The 23,819-nt window shown below is 46.6% G+C and overlaps 1 protein-coding gene across 1 annotated transcript in view; it reads left to right on the top strand.

Annotated features, from left to right (window-relative positions):
• Positions 1-23,819, top strand: part of LOC119401523 (poly [ADP-ribose] polymerase 1) — a 66,266-nt gene that overhangs the window by 24,616 nt on the left and 17,831 nt on the right. The window contains exons 10-20 of the mRNA XM_037668401.2: positions 380-460; positions 1,443-1,600; positions 2,209-2,354; positions 8,494-8,533; positions 9,361-9,441; positions 11,704-11,836; positions 16,647-16,845; positions 18,382-18,504; positions 19,350-19,433; positions 20,527-20,649; positions 22,783-23,016. Of these exons, the coding sequence (XP_037524329.1) occupies positions 380-460; positions 1,443-1,600; positions 2,209-2,354; positions 8,494-8,533; positions 9,361-9,441; positions 11,704-11,836; positions 16,647-16,845; positions 18,382-18,504; positions 19,350-19,433; positions 20,527-20,649; positions 22,783-23,016 (1,402 nt within the window). The remainder of the gene's footprint in view (positions 1-379; positions 461-1,442; positions 1,601-2,208; positions 2,355-8,493; positions 8,534-9,360; positions 9,442-11,703; positions 11,837-16,646; positions 16,846-18,381; positions 18,505-19,349; positions 19,434-20,526; positions 20,650-22,782; positions 23,017-23,819) is intronic.

Here is a 23,819-nt window from a genome sequence, read left to right as displayed (position 1 = left end):
GTGACTTGTGAATGCGAGTGAGCGTTGGTATGCAAAAGTAGGAATGTTAAGGAGTGCCGATGAATGAATGAGCACGTGACTTACGTAATAATGTGGGTGAGTGAGCGTGAGCGGGTATCCACCTGTTATGTTGACCTATGAATAAAATACAGCTGTATTGTTCTGCTGCTCCCGCTGGTCTTTCCACAGGCTTAATGCAAAGCTTCAGAGATTCAAACGCCTGTTGCTCACGTCCCATATTTTTCAAAAATGCTCTTGCATAAAAAGTCAGTGTCGTGAAGCCTGCCCGTCATGCCACGGCTGTGTATTGTGGCGGGGGTGTTTAAAAAAGGAGGATGTGCTTACCCTTTCTAAATATATTCTTTGGTCTTGTTTTCAGCAACAACTACAAGAGTGTCACAAAGAAACGCATCTTCCCAAAGAACCTGCCGAAGCCCTCGGAGGCGTCGACATCAGCCAAGTAAGTTGTGGTCCGAGACGCATGCACAAGCACTAACCTCTTTTCAAGTATTCAGCTAACGTTATGTACTAATAGCGGCACTGGCTGAAGAACATCATGTTTTTGTTAACAGGATTAACGCAGCTCTGTTATTGGGTATTCGGCACCGAGGAGATTCACGCTTAATTGAAAAGACTGCAAGACTGAGATGAGATCCTGGATCTTGCCAGAGCTGTGCTGACCAGGTCACCATTTCCTAACATTTATGCGAGGTTTATATCGGAGGCGAGGCTGCCAGCAGGGAAGGGCAAAATTTTTCAACCTGACGCTGGATATTTTTTGTTTTTGCCACTGTTTCTCTCACTTGCCCAAATAATTATAAAGCACTGAATGTTTTGTTATTTTCACAACTTTTGCACTGAGAGGTAGTGTATTCTAGTTCCATGCATTGTACAGTTGCAGTCAGTACGAGCTACGATGCAGTGCTTGTGCTTGTGCTTGAAGGAGCCTCCCCAAGACTGCACGTTAGCTCTGAATAATGAAAATTGAAATTCTGCACCATTTTTTTAGAGGTACACTTGAACCCCTTTATAAAAGACATTTTAACAGACAGTTGGGTATATGAGACACCAGTGTGCCTGCATCAAAATATGGGTTGATCAGAAAATGAGAACATGGTACGCTACTTTGCTTATAAGATACGCCTCATATAAGAGACAAGAACTGCTTCCTGGTATGTGTCTCTTATAAAGGGGGTTCAATTGCATTTACTAAGTTACTGGGAGATAACATGGTTAATTGGCGAAACATGGGAGAGGCCTTTGCCCTGTATTGGGTTTAGTCAATCTGATGGTGATGATGACCAAGCTACTTCGTTCTTGTGTGTCGGCGCTGTGCGGATGTGACGATGCTCCATCGACCACAAGTACAGTGTTGCAGCTCACACCGAACGCAACTGTGTGTTTGTGCTACCAGTTCCCATCTCTCGTCGTAAACGTTTCAGCGGCAGTGTTGGCAAGCAGCGCCCTCTGGATGGCCTGGAGGTGGTGTTCAGCAAGACGGCGACGCCCGTCGAGGAACTCAAGAAGAAGGTGACGTCCCTCGGTGCCAAGGTCGCGGCCAAGGTGTCCGACAAGACCCTCTGCCTTGTTGCTACGGCTGGTAAGTTCGATGGAGTAATTTAGCTACTGTGCTTTTGGGAGAGGGGAGATTCGTGACTGCAAAGCTTTGTAACAAAATGGCAGACCTATGCGTAACTCCACTCCCTTTGAAATCATTAGAGAAACACGAATGACCATATTCGAGAATGTCTCTCTGCTGAAAGCTTCACCTCGACCTGAGAAAGTTCATGGCAGTGGCTCGCCTCTTGGAAGAAGCAGTCATGGCATATGAGTGATAATCTGCAAAAATTCTTGACATGCGGGTAAGACGATTGACCTGCAGGCGGCTGTAATCAGAATGTCAATCAGCTGCGGGCTGGTCAAAAGGCCTCTGCGGTCCAAGTTTGGCCCATGGGTTGCATTTGGAGACCCCCGCCATAGATCGGCAGGGGACATTGTAGGAACAGCATTTAAAATTTGGAAGAATTGGGAAATTTGACAATGCTGGCCTTTCAGACCCCTCTAATTCACTTTATGCTCAGTCAGTGTAGTTTCGTCTCTGCTTATTTATCTAGGTTCAGCCGTAGTTTCGTAAAGAGCTCGGTCCTTTTCTCGAAGAAGCCGTCGGTTGTGCTCAGAGTGTTCAGCACAGGCTCTTGCTCAACGCAGAGGAAGTCAAGAAGAAGAGCAAGCGGGTCAAAGAAGCAGAGGCGCTCAACGTGCACGTTGTCTCTGAGGACTTCATCGACTCCCTGGCCAGTGGAGGTGCTGTTGCCGATATCGACAAGTTCAAGCTTGCATCATGGGGTGGCGATGTGAGTACGATGGAAACCAACCAAGATGACGCGAATTTCATTATGAATTTCACATCGCCAGCTTTCCTGACGGTTTTACAGTTGCTCCGTTTACCCGATTCTTTAGCACCCAGAGCATAAAAATTCGTCCAGTTGTTGTGGGTTCAATGCAAGCTAATTATGAATATCCAGAACTAATGAGAGCTAACAAGAGGAAAAAGTGGGTATGCCTCCAGCATTGGTGATCAGAACAGTACATTTGCAGAATTTGTCATCTCGGTGTGTAAATTCATTTCTACGTAATATCTGTAGTCACTTTTGTGCAGCTGTTTGTCTATGTGTTTACAGGTCTTTGTAAACTAGATGATTGCTAAAACCTCAACTAACGAATTTTGCCGGTTTGCCTTGCAATTCAAAGGTACAGGAAGCTAAACACATAGTGTTTTATTGCTGCTAGCTTACTATGTGAAATAATTGTGAGCCATAATTTAAGCAAGCATTTCTAATTGAAGTGGTGTATTGCTCTCACTGTCCTATGCACAAACTCATTCTGTTGCCATCTTATGGCTTATGCTGTAGGTTGTAGGGTGGCTGCTGTAGCTGATGCTATTGGCATCTGAGGCTGTAAATCCAACTTTGGCTTCGCATCTTATTGCAACGTGCAGGCCTGTGTTCTTGCAAAAGTGATACACATAACTGGTACAGTTTTAGCATCACCAATGGCCCATACTGTGTGCTGCATGTGTAAGGACTGTTCCCAGTAGGTTTTTGAAAAAAGGATTAATTCTGTTCATATAGTTCTGAAGTAATGAGCAAGAGGGGTTATGCTTTCAGCTTGGATCTGAACAAAGGGGCGGTGGGGATGAGAACCAGAGACATCTCTGATTGAGAAAAAAAGGGGGGGATGGCGGTGGGGGGCAGCAGCCCTGCGCGGGTGTGTTGTGTGAGGAGGGGGAGCGTTTGCATGGCCGACGGAGAAGCCTTTGCCCCCTTTACTTTGGCCTCTTGACATGCGCGCTCCGCTACGTACGAGCACCCGCGTCTGCATCAAGAGCGCGTTACTGCTGTTTGTCTCCGTCAGGAAAATACTAGTTGCTTCGTCGTAGAGTGCAGATATCGCGCGTGCAACCTCAATTTCCCCGCAAGTAACAATGCTTCGAGACGCGATTGAGCTTTGCCTGTTGAGCTTTCGCCACCAACAGGCAGACTTACAAGCTTGGAAGACTTTTTCAGGAAAGTGCCGCGGCTGTTCTTCCGACCGCGAACCGAAAAGGATTAATTCTGTTCATATAGTTCTGAAGTAATGAGCAAGAGGGGTGCCGCGGCTGTTCTTCCGACCGCGAACCGAAACTTCATTTCATGCGTGATGCCCTCGGTTTAGCTCACGAGTGTGATCTCTTCTACGCTCAATCTCCGTATTGTCTAGGGCAAGCTTCTCGCGACGACATGCCAAGTTGCAATGCGCACGCTAGGCCTAACAAGCGCTAGCTCCCATGTCAGCGGTTGCGGACTACAGAAGTTGCGGTTTGGTGCCGAGTCAATGAAACATTTTGCAGTTGTTGCATTTAGAAGGGGCGACTTACATCTTTAACGAAAACGCGGGCGTGCGTGTGAAACACTCGAGTGGTGGTTTGTGGTCGCCACTGTTTTCGACATTGCGCACGTGCAGTGTGTTACCGCGGCAACTTCCCTTGACGGCGAATTTTTTCCGCATTCGTTATGTCGGGGCACCGCAGGTCCGCGGACGCTAACCGTTCAACATTTTCAAATTAACTTACGTCCCATTCGCATGCCTTGATAGTCAGAATCGCGCGCCTGCCTGTTGGTCATGTTTTGCACACATGCAACCTTTTAAAAATGTTCTTTTGGTTATAGTGTGGTACCGCTCATAGTGCGGATATTCGGGACTCCGGCGACTTACGTTATAAGCGGTCTATGCTGTATACGGCACATGTGCACGCGTGTGTAATTAATGAACCAGATGCATTATGACCCGTGACATCTAGTAGTCCCTTCCTAATCCTTGTACGCTTTCCCACGTGACACCAGAATACTGTGGCTAAGGTGCCTTAAGGAGCACTTTGCATGCGATAGATGGAGGCCAGAAAATTTTAGAACCGTTCTCCTTTGTCATTTTCTTATCGCGGTGGTGTAGGGGCTGTTTTTCTGGAGATTTATGGCCGTGCCCGCACAATCGGGAGGTTTGCTCGAAAGTCAGGAGTCTCCCGTGCATATTGAAGAGTTGGCAGGTGTGTGCGTCCCCAACAAACGTGCATGTTGACGTTGTGAGGCCTAGCTCCTTCAACAAGACTGTCCGCTTCCTCTTTTGGTCATCGTCCACGTTTCATAGGCCGTCTTATTGCAAGGACATGCCTTGCAACGACGTGGCAGCACATGTGAACACAGTGCAACAATGCTGCCTCGAGCACAGCAACACGTGCCGACACGATGGAAAAAGAAAAGAGAGGGAGAGAGAATGCGATGCCAACATCATCTGTCATCTTAACGCAAAGGCACACGAAGGTGCATTAAGGCCTCCAAGATTCGCGCGCATTATCTCGGAGGCTACGCCGTGGCGCGCATGTTTGCGCTTGGGTTCCTATGCCCACGCATGATTGCTGCGTCTTCTGCAACAGCACGGTCAGGATCTGTTCATGCCTGCGCGGTAGTGTACATTCATTGTGAAACGTCATGGGGTGAAAATTGGTTCGCAACAAGCATACTCCATTACATTAATGGGGCTTGGCCGGGACCACAGAAGAATTCGTATCACCCCAAAATTCACACGAGCCGTGATCGTATCACTGAGGTTCTACTGTATTGTGCTGTTTTGATTTCGTTTTGATGCACTGACAACGTTCAGGTTAGTTTTCCTGGCAAAACAAAGTGGCATAAAATTAATTTTAAGAATCTGTGATGATTTAGCAGCAAATGTGAGACAAATGCATTACCTTTAATTAAATCTAGTTACCTTGATAACCTTCTCTACCCGACATTAGCCAGTGCTTGTAGTGCGCATGTAGATGCAGTAGGCTTCACACAAGCTATACGCATTTTTCCATAGTGTACCTAACGCTATAATAAAGGGGTACTGACACCATTTTTTGAAGGCAAGTTTACACTGCCTTGCAAATCTCCTGTGTACAGAGACGGCTATGAGCAAGTTGGAAGCTCAGCAAATGCTGATAAGGTGTTTTATTTTGATATTAAAGTCAATTTTGCCATGGCACACCTACCGACATCGACACTACCTTGATGTCAGGCTACAGTACTAATTCTGATGACTTCACGCAACAGTCTGGCTAGTTGTGATGTTGCCAGGTACCAAAACTTGCAAAATGGCCGCTTGTGCCTCACCAAAGCGTTCAAGATAGCCGCTTGTGTGTCACCAACAGAGCCACGGTGCAGAACGGCCGTGGAAATGTCATGATATCTTGCGCGAGCATATCACGAGAAGCTCATGCCGTGTTGCGACGTCAGGTTACAGTAGGAACAAAAACTAGCTTCTAAAAACACACTGTAATTACTTTTTATAGCGAAGGCTGTTATGAGGCGTTTTTGGTACTGTAGTAGTCCGCTGCCGCCGCCGAGGTCCGTAACTGCTATCGTGCGAAATAAGATTTAAAAAAAAAAAACGAAATAAGAAAAAATATCCAGGATGGAACGGGGTTCGAACCTGGGCCCTCTGCGTGTGTGCCTAGCATTCTACCACAGAGCCATGCTGGGGCTTGAAACTGCTTTGCAAAAAGACCCTATACAGGCTTCATGTCATTAAAGAACCACATTAAAATATAGCTTGGTAGAAGAGTAAAATAACAACCAGGCGTCACACAAGGCGAATTCTGTAACCAGGAGTCACACAGTGTGAATTGCGTAACGAGTGGGTTGTTGAATGCTTCCAACCCATTACAAAGGGCTCTGCCGTGATTCTTCATTGTCATCAGCTGTCGCATCAACAAAGTGCACATAATGCCTTACAGACGTGTAGCTGGTGCCTCGCTTCTCCGCAGAATGACGAATAATGGCTTAGTGGGTACTTCCCAACTTCACAAAAATTATGATTTATGGCGTAGTGGGTACATTGCTAGTGTACTTGTATTAGTAGCCCCAAGAGAGTTTACAACGGGCTTTAGAAACGCCGCTCTTCCGGCTTTCACTGTGACTGTGCTGCACTTTTCGCGCAGGCCTGGCGTTTTTTCAGGGTGCACTCATGCTTAGCAGTACATTTTCTAGGCCCTTGAGGGCTTAGCCTTTCATTTGATACAAAAAAAAGGCAAGTGAAAATTGTGTCAGTACCCCTTTAAAAAAGATACTTGGGTGATTTCTGTGGTGTACTCTACATTACGTACATTTATTGATCTTCTGGACCTTGTGATACGCTGGGCCCTTGGAGACTGGGGCGACTCGGTCATAACATGGTCCGACAGCAAACACACAGCGCTTTCTGGTGAGCAGGGCCTGCAAGATAAGTTCCTGTACAGATACGGAGCGCACAGATGCGGAGTGCACAGATACGGAACACATAAATGTGGTGCTTACAGATATGGAGTGTACAGAGCAAGGTGGAAAAATAGTACGAACAAAGCAAGTTAGCAAGCATGCTTTTTGCCAAGTATTTGACTCACCTGATGCGTGTCGTGGTCTTGTAACCACGATATTAGCGATTACTCTTTCGACAGTTACTTTGTCGAAATCCGAAAGAAAATCTGAAGCAAATTGATAGTGCTTTTACTTATGTCTGTGTAGCACCAATAACCTCCCTTGTTCAGTGTCTGCTGCATGTAATCGTGTGTGTGTTAAAGGTGTAAGGACACGCATTATCGTGACACACATTATTGGCCTTGGGCATGTAAAATTTTCTTTCGCTAAGCATACAGGCTAGAAGACACTCGTAAAGATCTTTAATTTGATGCTAAGGTTAGTTTTGAATTGCTAGATATAACATCATTGCATTATAGTGATATTGTGAGACTTGTGATGTGGCAAAATTTGCATACTCTGTGTTGCCCTAGCTTGGTGGGATGACATTGCTGAAACAAAACGAACATTAGCGGCGCTGTGTACTCCACACCATAGTGCATGCAGTGGTCTGTGTGGAACAAACAGTAAACGTCTGGGTAAATCTTTCTGTACTGTTCTCATTTGGCTCTAACAAACACTGACTTGTTTTTCCTCTGGTCTCATCTCGTGGGTCATAGACATACAATAGCTACAACACCGCTGGTGGCACTTTTTAATGGTGCCAGCGTTCTAAGATGTCTTTTGGCACAATTGTAAAGCTTGCTATCACTTCACTGCCTCAACTTTCGATCAAGCAACCTATTTACAGTCAAAGTTTGTTAATTCAAACGGGACCAGAAAAACTGTCTGAATTACCGTATTTACTCGAATCTAGGCTGGCCCCAATCCTAAGCCGACCTCCGACATTCGCAAGGCCAGAAGAAAAAAAAGAACTTAATCATTGTACTCGAATCTATACTCGAATCTAAGTCTACCCTCCACTTTCGCACATCGTTTTTTCGAAAAAAACATTGGCTTAGATTCGAATAAATACGGTAACTGAATAAATGTCTATTACCTCAATACACTTTCATTTTCTTGAGGAACACATAAATCCGGTAATTATTTTGCATGAGAGCAGTCCAAAAGGCACAGTTTTCATCATTTGCAACTTCGTTAACACTGTGAACGCGGCTCAGGACGCCCGCGTCTTAACCCAAAACGTGCTCTGAACCCATACCTTATTACGTGCCAACAACGTGATTGTGGATGGCAATCGCATCTTTCTGAAAGCCTGCGGCTGTTCCGGCTGTCCACGAACGGCGTTTTCGCTGCTTTGTGTCGCATATTTGTGGTGCTGGGGGCTTGGCGCGCTCCAAGGTTTGTCTGAATGAACCGGGTTGAGGCCAAATATGACCAAATTAATGAGAGTTTGATTGCAATGAACAATGTATACGCTGGCCGGGACCAGAGAACACGTCCGAATTTATCTGATTTTTCAAATAATGAGGGTCAAATTAACAAGCATTTGCTGTATATAAATGAGATCGTGATGCATATCATTTTCTTATGTGATCTCTCTTAGCACAGCTTGTCTAGTGCTCTAGAACTCTACTGCAATGTTTTTCCTCACGTTTTCTTTCTATTTCCTTCAATTCAGGCTGGCTCCAAGATAGAGAAGTACAAGTCAAAGTCTCAGAGTAAGTGTTTCTTTGTTAGCATGTTACAGTTTTGTTGCTTTTTTATTAAAGCTGTATGAATATTGAAAACATTTAAGTTGTCGGCAAGACATCTTGCTGATCGATGGTTCAGTTCTTCAAATTATGTGGCCGTTAAATGGATTAATTGCCACTGGACATTTCAAATGCTTGGTTTTTGGAGTAACCCACACTGAGATGCTGTGATTGACGAGTGATTTATCTCCCTAATTGAGTAAGTGCATTATAAATTATAAAGCCTGCTAGAGTAATGATTGAACTCGACTAATTGATGCGTTTGCTTCTTATTAGAAGCTTGATGATTGTACGCCAGCTATTTGACTTAGTGTGTACAGTTTGATTTGTGTGCCATTTGATCTGATCATTATGTTACGCTTTCTGCCGTGCATTCATTTGTATTTCACATCTGTTATACCATTGTTGCACGTGCACTTTTGATGGTGATCAGGGCCGATCCGGATTGGATTTCTTGATCGGGATTGACAATGGTTGCTGCTACACAGTCTGTACTAATCTGTATCGAGTTGAGTGCAGACGTCAGTCGAATCGCAATCTAGGAGCCTAATTGCAATGCGCAGATTGGGATTGTCTTGATTGAGCCTGATCACAATCAAAAGTGACCATACAGCAGTACCTGATTGGTGTCTAGCCTAATCTGGATTGGCCCTGATCATGATCAAAAGTGCCTGTGTGACATCTGTATTGAAAAATCGCTGTAAGTATATCTCTACATTGTATTTGCTGAATGTCTGCATTGAGACTTCAGCACTTGTTGAATTCTCTCCTTTTTCGTGTTGCTCTTCTACCAGTGGACCGGATGTTTGCCAAAAGTGGACCCTCAACTATGAAGCTGACAGTCAAAGGGCTGGCAGCGGTGGAGCCTGACTCAGGTACTCGCTTGTTTGTGTTAAAAGAATCTGGGGCACTAAGATTTCAGTTTAGCTTTGTACTTTTTTAGTGTTGCATGTACTCATTGCAAATGCAAAGCAAGAATGATTAGGGGTCATGACAAGAAAAGATATTAGCAAAGTCCTGTCTGTAGCTTTTCATGTGGAAGTCTGTCATCATCTTGTTGCATACCTGTCAACTCTTGCGATTTGCCCGGGAGATTTCAGAATTTTGAGCATTCCTCTCAACTGTATGAGCACGGCCATAACTATCCCGAAAAACAGCTCTATCCCCACCTCGAAAAGAAGGTAATAGCGAAGGACAGTGTTATAAAATTTTCTGGCCCTGATCTATCTTGTGCGAAATGCTTTTTGAAGTCATTCGCTGCAGTACACTGGTGTAAGGAAGAAAAGCATGGAAGCATGCCAAGATTGCGAAGAGGCTACTGTAGCTGTGAGAGATGAAAAATTTGTTAACATAGGATATCATTACTATAAAAAGCTTGGCGCACCAACATGTTTTGCTAGCTACCACAGACAGCATCAGACTTATGATCATCTTGCTATGTTTATTATGATGTTTATTATTACAACCGTCGTGCTATGTTTAACTGCTGTTGTCTGCTCTGGATAGTTAGAGGCTGAATATTCGGCTAAAGCACGCTATCTGTGGCTCCAACCTTGGGCAGGCTCGGCGTCACTAGAGTCCGGAGGCGGAGCACAGTAGGATCCAGCCTTATACTAGCTGTGCTAAGTGCATGCAATCGTTCACAGATGCAGTGTGATAATGAGGTTGCTGCATGCAAGTCGTGACGTTCGTATTGTCTCGTAGTGTTAAAGGGCCCACAAACCAATCGGAGGTCGAGATTTAGTTGTGTTGCAGTTGTGCACGAGTCTTCAACAAGCACGCATCCATGAGAATTTTTCTAAACAGTGCCATAATAGTAGAGTTACACATGTTTGATGATCCAAAAGCGGCCCTCGCTCGCTTCGCTCTTTCCTTCACTGTGCTCCGTTCATCGGCTCATCTCTCCTCCTGGTCAAGTGCTCCTCCTCACCGTGCGAGGGGGAAGAGCGGCGCGCACCTGCGAGCAGACCAACAGGTTTTCTTTTCGTGGATGACATGACCAGACGCGAATGGTGATGTTACGGCCAACACTGCAAAATGCCGAAAGACCCGGAGTGGACAAGGGATTGTTAATTTTGGAATTTTTGGTGCGCCCGGGTCTCGTAGTGCTGCCGCGTTTGCCATTGTTCATTGTGGCGGCATTTTGAACTCTGCGCACATTTATTGAAAAGTAAAAAAATTAACGAATGTGGTTTAGGGACACTTTAAGGGATTGCTGACAAAAAGTTTCTAAGGCGAGGTAACTTGCAAGCTAGACTTGCGTGGGCATGCAATCATCATCTTCAAAATATGGACGGCAAATACAGCCTAAACCACGTTTAAGATATATTGAACTGTGTGCTGTGCAACTGAGCACAAAATGGAGCACCTCGCAACATTGACATCAACTTGGTTTGAATGTTGTATGCACCCTACAATCATCTATGTCATCTCTGTGTTGGCTGCCATGATTGTTGCGTGTGCTCTCTGCTGCAGTTGTCAACGCGACGCTCACGTGTACATGTGGTCATGTGGCCAGCACTGTTTACAAACAAACCATGCTGGTCCTGCCTCTCTTGGTCCTCTGAAACCAGGACTGAAACTGGAAGCTATAAAAACGTCTCCGAATAATTAACCGTCGCGCACTTGAGCAAACAAGGTTTCCAGCTATGATAAGTGGGTCACTATAGCTATTATTGCAACAGAAAAAAGAAACAAGATGCATAATTTTTGTGTGAGCACATACCTGTATGGGTTCTTTCTAGCCTGAAATTGACCTCTAAAGCTGTCTTCGATTTGAGTTTAATTCTTAAATTGCTACTGTTACAGTGTAAAAGCTGAAATGAAGTTTTGTGCTGGTGTGTCATGCAGGTGTGATGTATGTTAATGCATGACATTCTGTTTAGGGAAACAACTAATGATGTGTTTTATTAATTTGGTGATTTCGCCAAAGTGTATGACAATGTTGTGTCGTAAGATGGTTTGTCAAAGTGTACGACAGCGTAAACAATATGCCTGTGCCTTTGCTGCTGTATTTGCCTATACAGGGGTGAAGGAATCTTCCCTTAAGCCATGCTTGAATGGCTCTTCTCTTCGCCTCGCATCATGTGTCGTGATAAATAAACCAAATCAATCAATCAATGTTGTTGCTCCTGCAGGCCTGGCTGATGTTGCGCACGTCTACACCAAGGGCGACGAAATATACAGCTCGGTCTTGGGTCTTGTTGACGTCAGCAAGGGCACCAACTCCTACTACAAGCTGCAACTGCTGGAGAGTGACGGAAAGAACCGGTGAGTCAATTGTATTTGTTCGTTTCGAATACTAAAATTCGAGTGAAATGAATATCAAATATCATATTTGATATTCCTAAACATCTAATATTCTCCCTAGCCTAAAATTTGTGATTCGAGCGTCAGCTGCAAGCCATGGCTACCTGGAATGAGGAAGTCACCCACCTCTGGGCGAAGAGCACGCGCGCCTGATCCCTCAATAAAGTTTAATTCTCTCTCTCCCATTTCTATTTGGGCTTTTCAACCCCGTAAATCAAACAAAGACTAATTTACATCTTCGTTTTCTTTTTAAATTGCTTATTTTTAGGGATGGGCGAATAGTGAATTTGAGGTTCGAAGTGAATAGTGATTTGGTCGAATAATTTCGAATCGAATAGTTCCAATAGTATTTACCGCATATTACAGTAAAAGCTCGTTAATTTGGATTTCACGGGACTAGAAAAAATGTCCGAATTAACCGAATGCCGAATTAACGAATTAACAGGAAAAACAACATTAAAATTAACTTGGAGAAGCATACCTTTATTTGCTGAAGTATTTTGTAATGGTCGTCTGCGTTTTCGCGCAGATTCCGGCTTACATTACAATTTTTCTTGACTCTTTCAAATGGCCAACAGCACGCAAACTGTCGGAAGTTCTCAGGCAAACGTCCTCTAATATCAAAAGCGCCTCCGAGACTTCCCGTGAGGTGCGATGAGGTCGCGACATCATTAATAATTTCTTGATCAGGCAGGAGACCAGTCATGGTGACAGAATCATCAATCGCGATGTAGTGGCAGTCATCGTCGGTGGACTCTGCTGACACCTCGTCGATGCCATCGTCAGCTACTGCCGCATGCTCGGACCTCACATGTAAACACCAGGGTGTCTACCCACCGGGAAAACCGGGAAAACCGGGAATTCTCAGGGATTTTGGGTAGTCTTGAAATTCTCAGGGAAAACTCAGGGAAATTGTGCTCCCATCAGGGAAAATCCACAGTAACTTTATTGAAAGGCAACGAAAGTCGCGGTAGCGCTGGCTCGATATTTTGTGAACGCATTTTTCAAATCAAACGGCCGCTGCGGCTGCGGGGAAGTGGCGCACCTCGATGCTGTCATCGCCTTCGGAGTGGTGGAGTGGGAGAGAATCAGGCTAATGCGCGGCATGCGGGAACCATGAACTACGACACATCGTATCGCGCAATGTTGTCAGGGTGGGCAGGGTTCTGTTTGGTGTTGCAGAAGTCTGTTGCCAGGCTGAGAAGCGCGAAGCGGCTCGTGGGTCGCGCCCCAGTGACACGGGCACACCACGGACGCTGGCAAAATACTGAGGAGGGCGAAGCGGCTCGTGGGTTACGTGCGCCCCAATGACACGGGCACACCACGGACGCTGGCAAAATACTGAGAAGGGCGAAGCGGCTCGTGGGTTACGTGCGTCCCAGTGACACGGGCATACCACGGACTTCTGCGACACAAAACAGAACCCTGCCGTCAGGGTGTTCTGTGACTACGCGGTGTAGTTCTGTATTCTTTCTCGCGCGTGCTGTGCGTTAGCGCCCGATATGGTGTTTTTGTTATCGCTGCGTGTCAAGTAACAAGCATGATTAGTTGTAGAAGCGGTAGCAGTAGATGTAACGAGCTTGAGTTATCTTGCAAGCGATCGCGATCGTTCAGGAAGCGAATGTCTTCGACAAGGCTGGTATCTGGCAAGCCATCCCGATCGGCGAGAAAAAAGACTACGCTTGTTGGCTGTTATCAGAGAGCTCACTCGCTCGGATCCCGAGCTTCAAAGATGCTCTTTAGGACTCCGTGAAGAATAGAATAAATTTCTAGGCAAGAGCTAGCGTAACTCACAGCAAGTGAAAGCTTTTTTTTTTTTTCTCTTTTTCCCGATGAGGGCACATGCTGAAACAAGTTTTCGGCAGTCGACCGATATTTTGGGGGGCTGCAGCTCGCAATTACCAGCCACACCACGTGGATGTTTGCTACAAAGCCGAATTACAAAACTTTTCAGAGCCAAGGCATAGCGGCGACCGAAATTCGCGACACCAGCACGGGTCCCATTGGCTCGATTCGGCGCGCGATGTCGGAAAACAGTAACGTTTCCACCATAATCGGATGTGCCGTAATTCAGGCTGTTACCGTGCTTTCATGAGATCTTAGCCCGCAGCTATATTGCTTTTTTTTGTATAGACACTCCGACGCGAATTTTATGCCTTCACCATGATCTTCCTTATCAAGTCGAAATCGCGATTACATCACCCCGCGCGTCGTATGCTCCATGCGCGAGTGAAAGCGCGCGAGCGCTGCCGACGAACGGGGCTTAAGCAGAGATGAAACGAGCCGACCGTCTCGTTCGCGCGATGGGCACATGGAGATAGGAGCCGGTGGGTTGGGGGGGGGGGGGCTGCGTGAGTCCGACAGGAAGTGCATACTTTGTACCAGCGGGCGTGGTCGCGTGCGCCGCGGTATCTTTAGTGGGGATCAGCAGACGGCTCATACCTTTGCAGGTGTTGTGCTTTAATTGCAAAACTTCCGTTGAAGCCATAGCAGTGGCGGATCCAAGGGGGGGGGGGCGATCGCCGCTACGCCCCCCCCCCCCTTAAGCCAGCTCCCGCCCCCTCCCTTCAGTGCCTGTCGTCCACCTCCTTTGTCAGGCTGCCTGTTGAGTTTGCCCCCTTTTTCAGGTAGCTTTGCCTGCCACTGCCCAAAAGGGGTAAAGAGAATCTTGTCCCTGCTCTCTACCTCTCTCATCGCTCTACCTTTTCCTGCTTCCCTATGCACATTTACAACGAAGGCTTCTTACGCACTGCCATAATCCCCTCTGGGCTGTTGTAAATATGCGTGACCCACCAAAATGCACTGCTGAGCGGGGGCTTCAGCCTGTGAATTTTCATTGTTTAATCACGCACAGGAGAAATCGCACACATGCACTACCTTGGAGGTCAAAATCCAGTGCCTATATATACGGGGTGGTCAGTGAACGGTTGTGCAGCGCGAGCGGTCGGTTTTTTCAGTAAGATAGGGGGGGGTGGGGCGTAGGAGAGGAGAAAGAGGGGGAGGCGTAGGAGAGGAGAGGGCGATACATATCACGTACTGTCGCAGCGCATTGTCTTTAGGGAGCCTTCATGTGTGCACGCCCCCTCTGTTTTTAAGACTGATTATGGGGGAAGGGGAGAGGGGAAAGGGAGAGGGTGAGTGGAGAGGAAAGGGGAGAGAGGTAGAGGACATGGGGAATGGTGAGGGGGAGTGGAGAGGAGGTGTGTGGAGAGGGTATGCGCATGCGCAGTAAGGGTGGTCACGCCACACACCACCACCACCACCGGACAGATACTGCCGTTTACTGCCGGCTGCCGGGAGATACGCCGGACAACGGAGACGTGACAAGGTTAGACTAAGAGGAGCTACGCCCCTAAAAAGAAAGAACAGCAAAGAACTGCTACTTTATTCACGCCAAACTCTGCACACCAGCTGGCGGCTCACTTAGCAGAAAAATAGTCCTTAATAGACTTCTGCCGTGTCTTCCTCAGACGGATGATGGCTTTTTCAGCCGCTGCCGCTATGTCGAGTCCGCCCTCGCCGTTGTCGTGAGTGCCGAAGAAGTGGCGCAGCAGGTCTGCCGCATCCAGCCCTTGCGCGGACGTCGGAACATCGGGTTCGCCAACTCCGGGCTGTCGTCGACACATCCGTCACTGTCGTCATTCACCAACCCTGTCACCGCACGCACAATTTCAGCCTCTGTCAGCTCTTCGGTTGTCACCGCGTCAGCATCGGCACTGACATACGTGCAGAAGGTGTCGCAGTCGGGCACAACTCCGGCGTCAAGGAGAGCGTCCCACGACGCCAGTTCTTGGTCACCCGTGGCACCCTTATTGGCGGCAGCACCGATATCTTCGCTGTCACCGCCGCTGTTGACGCCAAATGAGGCATGCCGAAAGCAGTTGGCGATCGTGCTTGCTGTTACAGACATCCAAGCAGCCTGTAGCATCGCCATGTAGAGGTCGAGTGCAGTCTTGCGCTTCATGCTCATATTGAGTAGAATTCGGTCGATTACGCGCTTGCGGTACTGTGCTCAACGCTACGCCGAAATCTTGGGCAACTTTTTTCTTCTTGACACCGGACTCCACGGCTTTCAACATAGCCGCCTTCTGCTCGATTGTAATCGTTTTGCGCTTTCGTTTGCCGTTGCCGTCGTCCATCTCCTGTCTAGCGGCGGGAACCGAGAGAGACTGTTCTGATGCACACGCAGCGAACGACAAGCAACAACAAGGCCCGCGGTCGCCGCGTCGTCGCAATCCACGGCCGTCCACGCACGCAACAGGAGAGCGGGCGGGTCCACGAGTTCCGCGGGAGAGGGGAGGCCGGGTGACGTGCGCGGGTGGGTCCACGAGTTTCAGTGGAAAGGGGAGGCAGGCAGACGCGCACCCTCGCACGTGTTGGCAGGCGGCTCCTCGGGAGCGCGAGGCGCGAGTTTTGAATTACCGCATCCGTGATGGGACGTAAACCGTCGCGCGCTAAAGACATTGACTTTCCAGCTACCAAAATGATCAGTAAATGCTCGGTGGGGAAAAAAAAGGTTCGTTATATCCATTGCGAGGAAATTTTAGCTTCGTTAAAATGAGGTTTTAAATACATGGGCGTCTATGGGAATTTCAAGGGGAATTACGATTGCTTTGTTATATCCATTAGTTCGTTATATCCCACTTCGTTATAACGAGCTTCTACTGTACTGTAATATTCGTTCGAATATTCGAAACGCCCGAATATTTGCCCATCCCTACTTATTTTATCCCGGGTGCGGTGATTGAAGTTTATTTTCCTCATTTCGCAGCTACTGGGTGTTTCGTGCGTGGGGTCGTGTGGGCACGAGCGTAGGTGGTAACAAGGTTGAGGAGATGGACTCTCTGCACGAGGCCAAAACACACTTCAAGTCTCTCTTTGAGGAGAAGACTGGAAACCTCTGGGAGGACAGAAAGGACTTCGTCAAGCAGCCAAACCGCTTCTACCCGCTAGAGCTCGACTATGGCCAGGTGAGACTCCCGGCAATTTCGAGCTATGAATGACTGGTTGCCAGCTACTAAGTCATGTGGTAGTAACATTGCAGTCATGTGAGCCAGCTAATCATGTGCTTCCTTTGCAATCGATGGGAGTTGCATGTGGTTTAGTTGTCTTGGCCAGTTGCAGTCGCCTCAAGGTCATGTGAGAGTTTGTGCACTTCAGTCATGTGATTCAGCTTCATAGTCATGGTGTAGTAACATTACAGTCATATGAGCCAGTTAACCATGTGCTTCCTTTGCAGTCAAATGGGAGTTGCATCTTGTTCAGTCGTGTTGGCCAGTTGCAGTTGCCTCAAAGTCATGTTAGAGTTTGTGCACTTCAGTCATGTGGTTCAGCTGCATAGTCATGGGGGAGCTTGAGCGCTCCAGCCATGAGGTTCGGCTGCATAGCCATGCGAGAGTCGTGTACAGTAGTCAGTTTGGTGCCATGTGGTAGTAACGCCACACACAAGTGAGCCAGCTGCACAGTCAAAGGGGAGTAATGCACTTCAGTCATGTTGGTCTGCTGCATAGCCATCTGGGAGTCGTGTAGAGTCAGTGTGGTATCATGTAACGCTACAGCACAGTAGGTCAGCTCTAAAGTCATGTGGCAGTGGCATTCCAGAGTCATGCAGGTCAGCTGCAAAATTTAGTCATCTGGGAGTTCATGCATTTCAGAGTCATGTCGATCGGCTACACAGTCATGGAGTTGTGCACACAGCATTGCTGCTACAGGTTCATGTAGTAGTAACTCCAGTCATGTATGTCAGCTGCAGTCATGAGGCAGTCATGTGGATTATAGATTCGTGTTGGTCAGCTGCAAGATTTGCAGTCATGTGGGAGTTTGTGAACTCCGGAGTCATGTGGGTCGGCTACATAGCCATAATAGAGTTTGTGTGCACAGCAATGCTGCTGCAGGGTCATGTGTAGTAACTGCAGTTGTCTATGCCAACTGCAGAGTCATGTGGGAGTCGTGCACTCAAGTCATGCAGGCCAGCTGCAAAATCTATTGTCATCTGGGAGTGTGTGCATTCCAGAGTAATGTGGGTTGGCTACATAGTGGTGAGGGAGTTGTGTGCACAGCAGTGCTCTGCAAGGTCCTGTGATAGTAGCTGCAGTCATGTGAATTGCAGAGTCATGTATGTGAGATGCAAAATCAAGTCATGTGGGAGTTTGCGCGTTCCAGAGTCATGTGGGCTGCTTATGTAGTCGTGGTGGACAGGTGTGCACAGCAGTGCTGCTGCCGGGTCATGTAGTAGTAACACCAGTCGAGGTTGTCACGTGGTAGTCGTGTGCACTCCATAGTTATAAAGATTAACTGCAATTGCTAGATTCGTGTTGGTGCTTGTGCACTTCTGAGTCGCATTAGTTGCGGAGTCGTGTGGTAGACATCCGCGGCGCTGCACACGACCGTGCACCTAGCAAAAGGACATGCGACAGGAATTGCTTGTCCTTTACTTCATCGCATGCTTTCGGCCGTGCTGCTTGTGTCACACGTTGTCTATTGTCCTTTTTGCACCATTCTTGCAGGAAAGCGTCGACAAGAAGCAGTTGAAGCCCAGTAAGGACTCCAAGCTGCACATGGCCATTCAAGAGCTTATCTGTATGATCTTCGACATTAACAACTTTGAGAAGACGATGCTTGAGTTCGAGGTAGGTTGTCAGGGGTGATGCAACAATATGCCATGGAGGCTTTGCATCTAGGGATGTGCGAACAGTAAATTATACCTTTGAAGCGAATTCGAAGTGAATAGTGATTTGGTCGAACAATTCTTATCGAATAGTTCGAAGAGTGTAGATTTCATATTATAAAGAAAAATGCGCATATTTGTCATGACCCAACTAACCTACACAATATTTTTTAAAACTGGAACAAGGCATGTGCAAATGTCATTCTTTTTGGTTCAAAGTGAAATGGAAGCAACTTTGTATAGTCGCAGGATTTGAATTTGAGTAGGGTGCAAGTGATAACCGGTAAATAATGTTACGTTTTAAAAATTTACTTTGCCCAGACATATAAGTTCGCATAACAATCTTTTAATCTTATAAAATGATTAATCAGTGTGAGGGTAATACGTTCATTTAACCTTGAAGCGGAGCTTTGCAGCAGTGTGAATTTTTTCTGAATAGGTGTTTTCGTGGCATAGCACTCTTACACTGCAGTGAAACCACCTTTGCAGTGTGGTTACATGCGGTCTAATAGGCGCCTATTCGTTCATTTCTAATACTGTAATATTTGTTCGAATATTCGAGGTGCTCGAATATTCGCACTTGCCTATTTACAATGCTTTTCTTCTTACTGTATAGTCAACATTGAATTTTGGATAGTGTTGGAACCCTGACTCCACCGTGGGTTAAGGGCATTGGTCGTAGGGCATGGTGGCAGATTAGATTGATTTGATTGGATAGCTGGAACAGTACACGTCAGCACACGACAAAGATGACACCTTCATCATCTAGAAATGAAATGGTCTGATGATGACCTTTTTTTTTTGCAGATTGACTTGACCAAGATGCCTCTTGGAAAGTTGTCTAAGCGGCAGATTCAGAAGGCATACTCTGTGCTGACTGAGTTGACGGAGGTGAGCCACCGTTTCCTGTCTGACGTATGTGGAGCGTTTCCTGTGCGAAATGCAAAGCGTGACGCAAGACAGTGAAAAAATTTGATTTTAATCACTGGCGCCCGTGTTTGTCAGGTCGTGTCTTAAATCGGTCCTTGTCCTTTTGTGCACCATAACAATTTTTTCCCCCAAGTAATGAACCAACTAGCTCAGCAACAAGCCCTGTTGAATCGATTTCAATCACATTGCCAGCAGTGTTTCAGCTTTTTCTAGCGATGAAGTAGATTATGTGTAAAGCCTTGTCGGGACTACTAGGCTTAGATTTCTCCCTTATTCGGTGTTACCGCTGTACACGTAAATTATGTTTTTTGTGTCTTGTTTCATGTTACCTTCATGGAAGCTCAAAAAAAAACTGCAGGAAGTGGAAGATGGAAGCTTGTGATGAAAAAATCCGTAAACAGGGGGTGGGTACTCGAGCCAACGCTTCGACAAGTGGACTTGTCTTCTTCAAGGCTGGAACTGATTTCCTCAGCTATCGTGTGTATATGCTTCGTGCCCTCTCCAGATTGGGGGTTGGGGAGGGGGGAGAGGCCGCCGTGACGAACTGTGTGAGTCATAAGAAAGGCGGAAAAAAAAGGAACAAAAAGCGAGAGGGGGGGGGGGGGGGGGAGGAGGGGGGAGGGTGTACGTTTTGCTGAATGATTGTCAATGGAAGCACGTGGGATTTTAATAATAGTAGGTTCGAAATTCCTAGAAGAAGGGCTTAACTCTAGTTGGTTTTCGTTGTGTATGTACCATACCAAATCGATTCAAGGGCCCCCCTAGAAACATTCATACCTGCTGGCTGGAGTGTGTTGAACTTGTGAATAAGGTATGACTCTGTATATTTTCTTCATGGAAGCTGGCATTTTGGCATTTTGATCGAGAAGCAAGGCATAAAGGAGTGCAGCTTTACAAGCACAAAAATATGAGCACTACTTTTGGGTTCTCCCACTGAACGAAGTGCAGGTGTAAGGGAGAAATGTTAATGAAATCTCTGTGTTCTGTTCGGGGATTGTCGGCGCCTGCGATCACCAACTTGATTCATTTTTAAACGCTTATTCTCTCCGCACAGCTGATAAAGTCTGGGGGATCGGACAACCAGTTCACGGATGCTTCGAACCGCTTCTACACGCTCATCCCGCACGACTTTGGCATGAGCAAGCCAACGATACTCAAGGACGACAAGCTTATTGAGGTTTGTTTTCCACAGTTTTTGGGGCCTTATCTGTCTACTGCTTGCAATTGGGGCTTGTGCAGTGTGCTTTTCTTTTTTTGGTGAAATACCTGTGCATTTCTTACCTTGTATCCTTGTGTCAGGGCAATTTTTTTTTCATAGACTTGACCCTTAACCCCTTAACTGCTTTGGACGAGCAGAGCTCGTCCTGCCCAAACTGTGCCCAAACTGCTTTGGACGAGCAGAGCTCGTCCTAGCGGAATAGGTACTCCCATCTAGCGTTCAGGACAAGAGGCGCGCTTCTACAGCTTAAATTGCGTGTAATCCACCAGATGGCAGCATTTACTTGGCAATTTATTTTTCACCTGCGGAATGAGCGCGGTTTTTGTATGAAAAGATGGCTTGCGGTGATGGCCACCCATGCATAACTGGCTCGTCAACACGAAAAAGAGGCTTTTCGTTTTCGTCATCTTCTTCGAGTGATGATCATTCGGATACAGATGTTTATCTTGTGTCCGGAAGTAAAGACAGCGAAGGCGGTGAATTGAGCATCTTCTCCGGTGATGATGAAAACAGCTCGGAAGCGAACATCGCGAGTGCTCGCCAGTGGATCCTGCTTGATGCGGACAATCCTCCTGTGAAGCCTCCTCGCTTTCCATTCTTGGCCATTCCAGGCAAGACTTTCAACTTGTCATTGCCAGATGACCTTATGGAATATATTCAGCAGTTTCTTCAAATGTGCTTTGTTTGCTCTCGGAAGCGAGGAGAAAATATGGGAAAAAATTGAGAAAGGAAACTCGCTTTTGGTGCAGGAGCTGCAACAGGCCCCCTTGCGTTCTTCCGTGTTTTGATTTGACTAAGTATGTGGTACAAATATTTCTTCAACATAGACAAGCTGCTTTTTAGCACAATCAGATTCAAAATCAGCAATAAAAAAAATAGGCACTTTTGGTCGGGAAATTTTCAAAAAAATAAAGCACTTAAGGGGTTAATTGTGTGTAGTGCATACACAGTTAATTTTTAATTCAAGTTTAGTTAATGCAGTTAATTTTTGTTAACCCTTTGAGTGTTTTCGCCGTACGTGTACGGCATTGCCGGTATGTTTAATTAAAACGTGCGCCTTTTTCGATCATTTCTCTTGCTTGGAATGTGCTGCCACGCTTTGGGAATACGTGGAATTTTTTTCATGTGCCGATGTCCCTCCGTTAATTAATTAATTTTTTTTGCTTTCCATAGCGGCACGGCAGCTTTCACTTGCGCATCAGAACGCTCGCACGCGGTGCGGCTGGTTTCGGTTTCGTCCTTCGGGTGGTTATCGCTTCTCGTGCCTGCAAAGCCGATTACTGTCTGGTTTCTAATCTCTCAAAGAGTGACCGCTTGTGACTCTCTCATTTATTGCTCCCCGGGGCGCGATTACATCTGTTTCCTTGCAGCGCTAAATTAGACAAACGATGCTGCCGTGGTTGCGTTTCCTGTTTTGGGGATTCGGAAAAACTAACTCCGTCTCGTTGGCGATAAGACGAAGGATTACCGCAGCTTTTTCACTCATTTTGCTCTCCAGATGGGTACACAACCATAGGGTTTTCTTCTGTGCACTCACTCACGCAATTTGCTTACGCTATGGAAGCACATAACATTAAACCAGCGGTCCCAAACACGCGGCCTGCGGCTTCACAAGGAATAAAACGTTTGTGACTGTTATATGGTACTCGTATTATTTACTCGCCTATTGGGATTAATAATGCTTTGTTCGTGCAAGTTTCAGAGACAGGACTTCTCTCAAGCACATTTTAGTGAGGCCCCCCTTGCGGTCACCACGAGTTGAAACATTACCGCGGAACAAGATCTCCATATTTCACGACCGACGTCCAGATTTGAATTATTCTGGAGATCAGTATCGATGTGTTTTTTGAATCCTGACGCCGAATCCCCTTCAGAAATGATCCATACATGAGATATGGGAAATGCATTCTTTCAAACCCCTCCCCCACTCGCTTCCACCTTTTTCACTGTCCCGGGCTTTGAGGAATTAAATTTCAGGACTACGGCCTGCTAGCTGAGGCGAGTTTGAGGCCCCTGCGTTAAATTTGTGTTTGTTGGCATCATTTTCAATGATGGCTTTTTGCTGTGCCTCTTTCTCATGCATGTCAACAGCAAAAGGTCAACATGCTGAGCTCGCTGCTGGAGATCGAGGTGGCCGTCAACTTGCTCAAGAGTGAGGGCGACACCGAGGAGGACAAGCTGCACCCCGTGGACTTCCACTACAGCCAGCTGAAGACGGACATCCAGGTGCTGGACCGGTCGCACGACGAGTTTTCGCTGCTCAGCAAGTTCGTCGAGACCACGCATGCCGAGACGCATCGTTCATACAAGCTGGAGATTCTCGAGGTAAACGTGTGCGTACGCCCGGCTGCCGAACTTTATGGGGACACAATATTTGTGGGTAAAGCCAAGTTCCTTCTTAGAGCAGGAACGTACTGTCTTTACTTGATTGTAACGCAACGACGATTGTAACGCTGGGGGCGACTTTCCAGGAAGAAATACATTAAACAAAAATAAAAGAATCGTGTGCGTCATTGCACTTTTTAGACAACTTGAATTTCGGTATTTGATTGTGATGCGAGGGTCGACTTCAGGTAGCAAAAATCTGGAAAAAGAGATGCATGTTACATTCGAGTAAATACGGTACTAGCCTCCATTTAAAGGGATGCTGACATGAAAACTTTCAGTTGTTTTTTTTTTTTGTGTCAAATGAAAGGCCAAGCCCTCAAGAGCCTAGAAAATGTACTGGTAAGCCTGAGTGCACCCTGAAAAGGTAACCACAGCACGTTTTTAAAGATAGTTTTGGTTCCTACTGTACCCTGACGTCACCCTACTGTACCCTGACAGCATGGTATGAGCTTCTCCGTCACATGCTCATTCAAGATATCATGACGTTTCCACAGTTGCTCCATTCCTGGCTCGGTTGGCGATGCACGAGTGGCTACTTTGAACGGTTTTGGGGATGTACTTGGGGCCATTTTGAATGTTTTGATGCCTGATGTCTTCACGACTAGCCATACTGGTGCGTGAAGTCACCAGAATTGACACTGCAGCCTGATGTCATGTTAGTGTTGATGTCAGGAGGTGCACCAAATGAAAATAGACTTCGATGTCAAAATAAAATATCTTACCAGCATTTACTGAGCTTT

This window comes from Rhipicephalus sanguineus, chromosome 8 (assembly GCF_013339695.2).
Source record: "Rhipicephalus sanguineus isolate Rsan-2018 chromosome 8, BIME_Rsan_1.4, whole genome shotgun sequence".
Classification (NCBI taxonomy): Eukaryota; Metazoa; Arthropoda; class Arachnida; order Ixodida; family Ixodidae; genus Rhipicephalus; species Rhipicephalus sanguineus.
The sequence above is the reverse complement of the archived record's forward strand: the minus strand, read 5'-3'. Positions and strand labels throughout refer to the sequence as shown.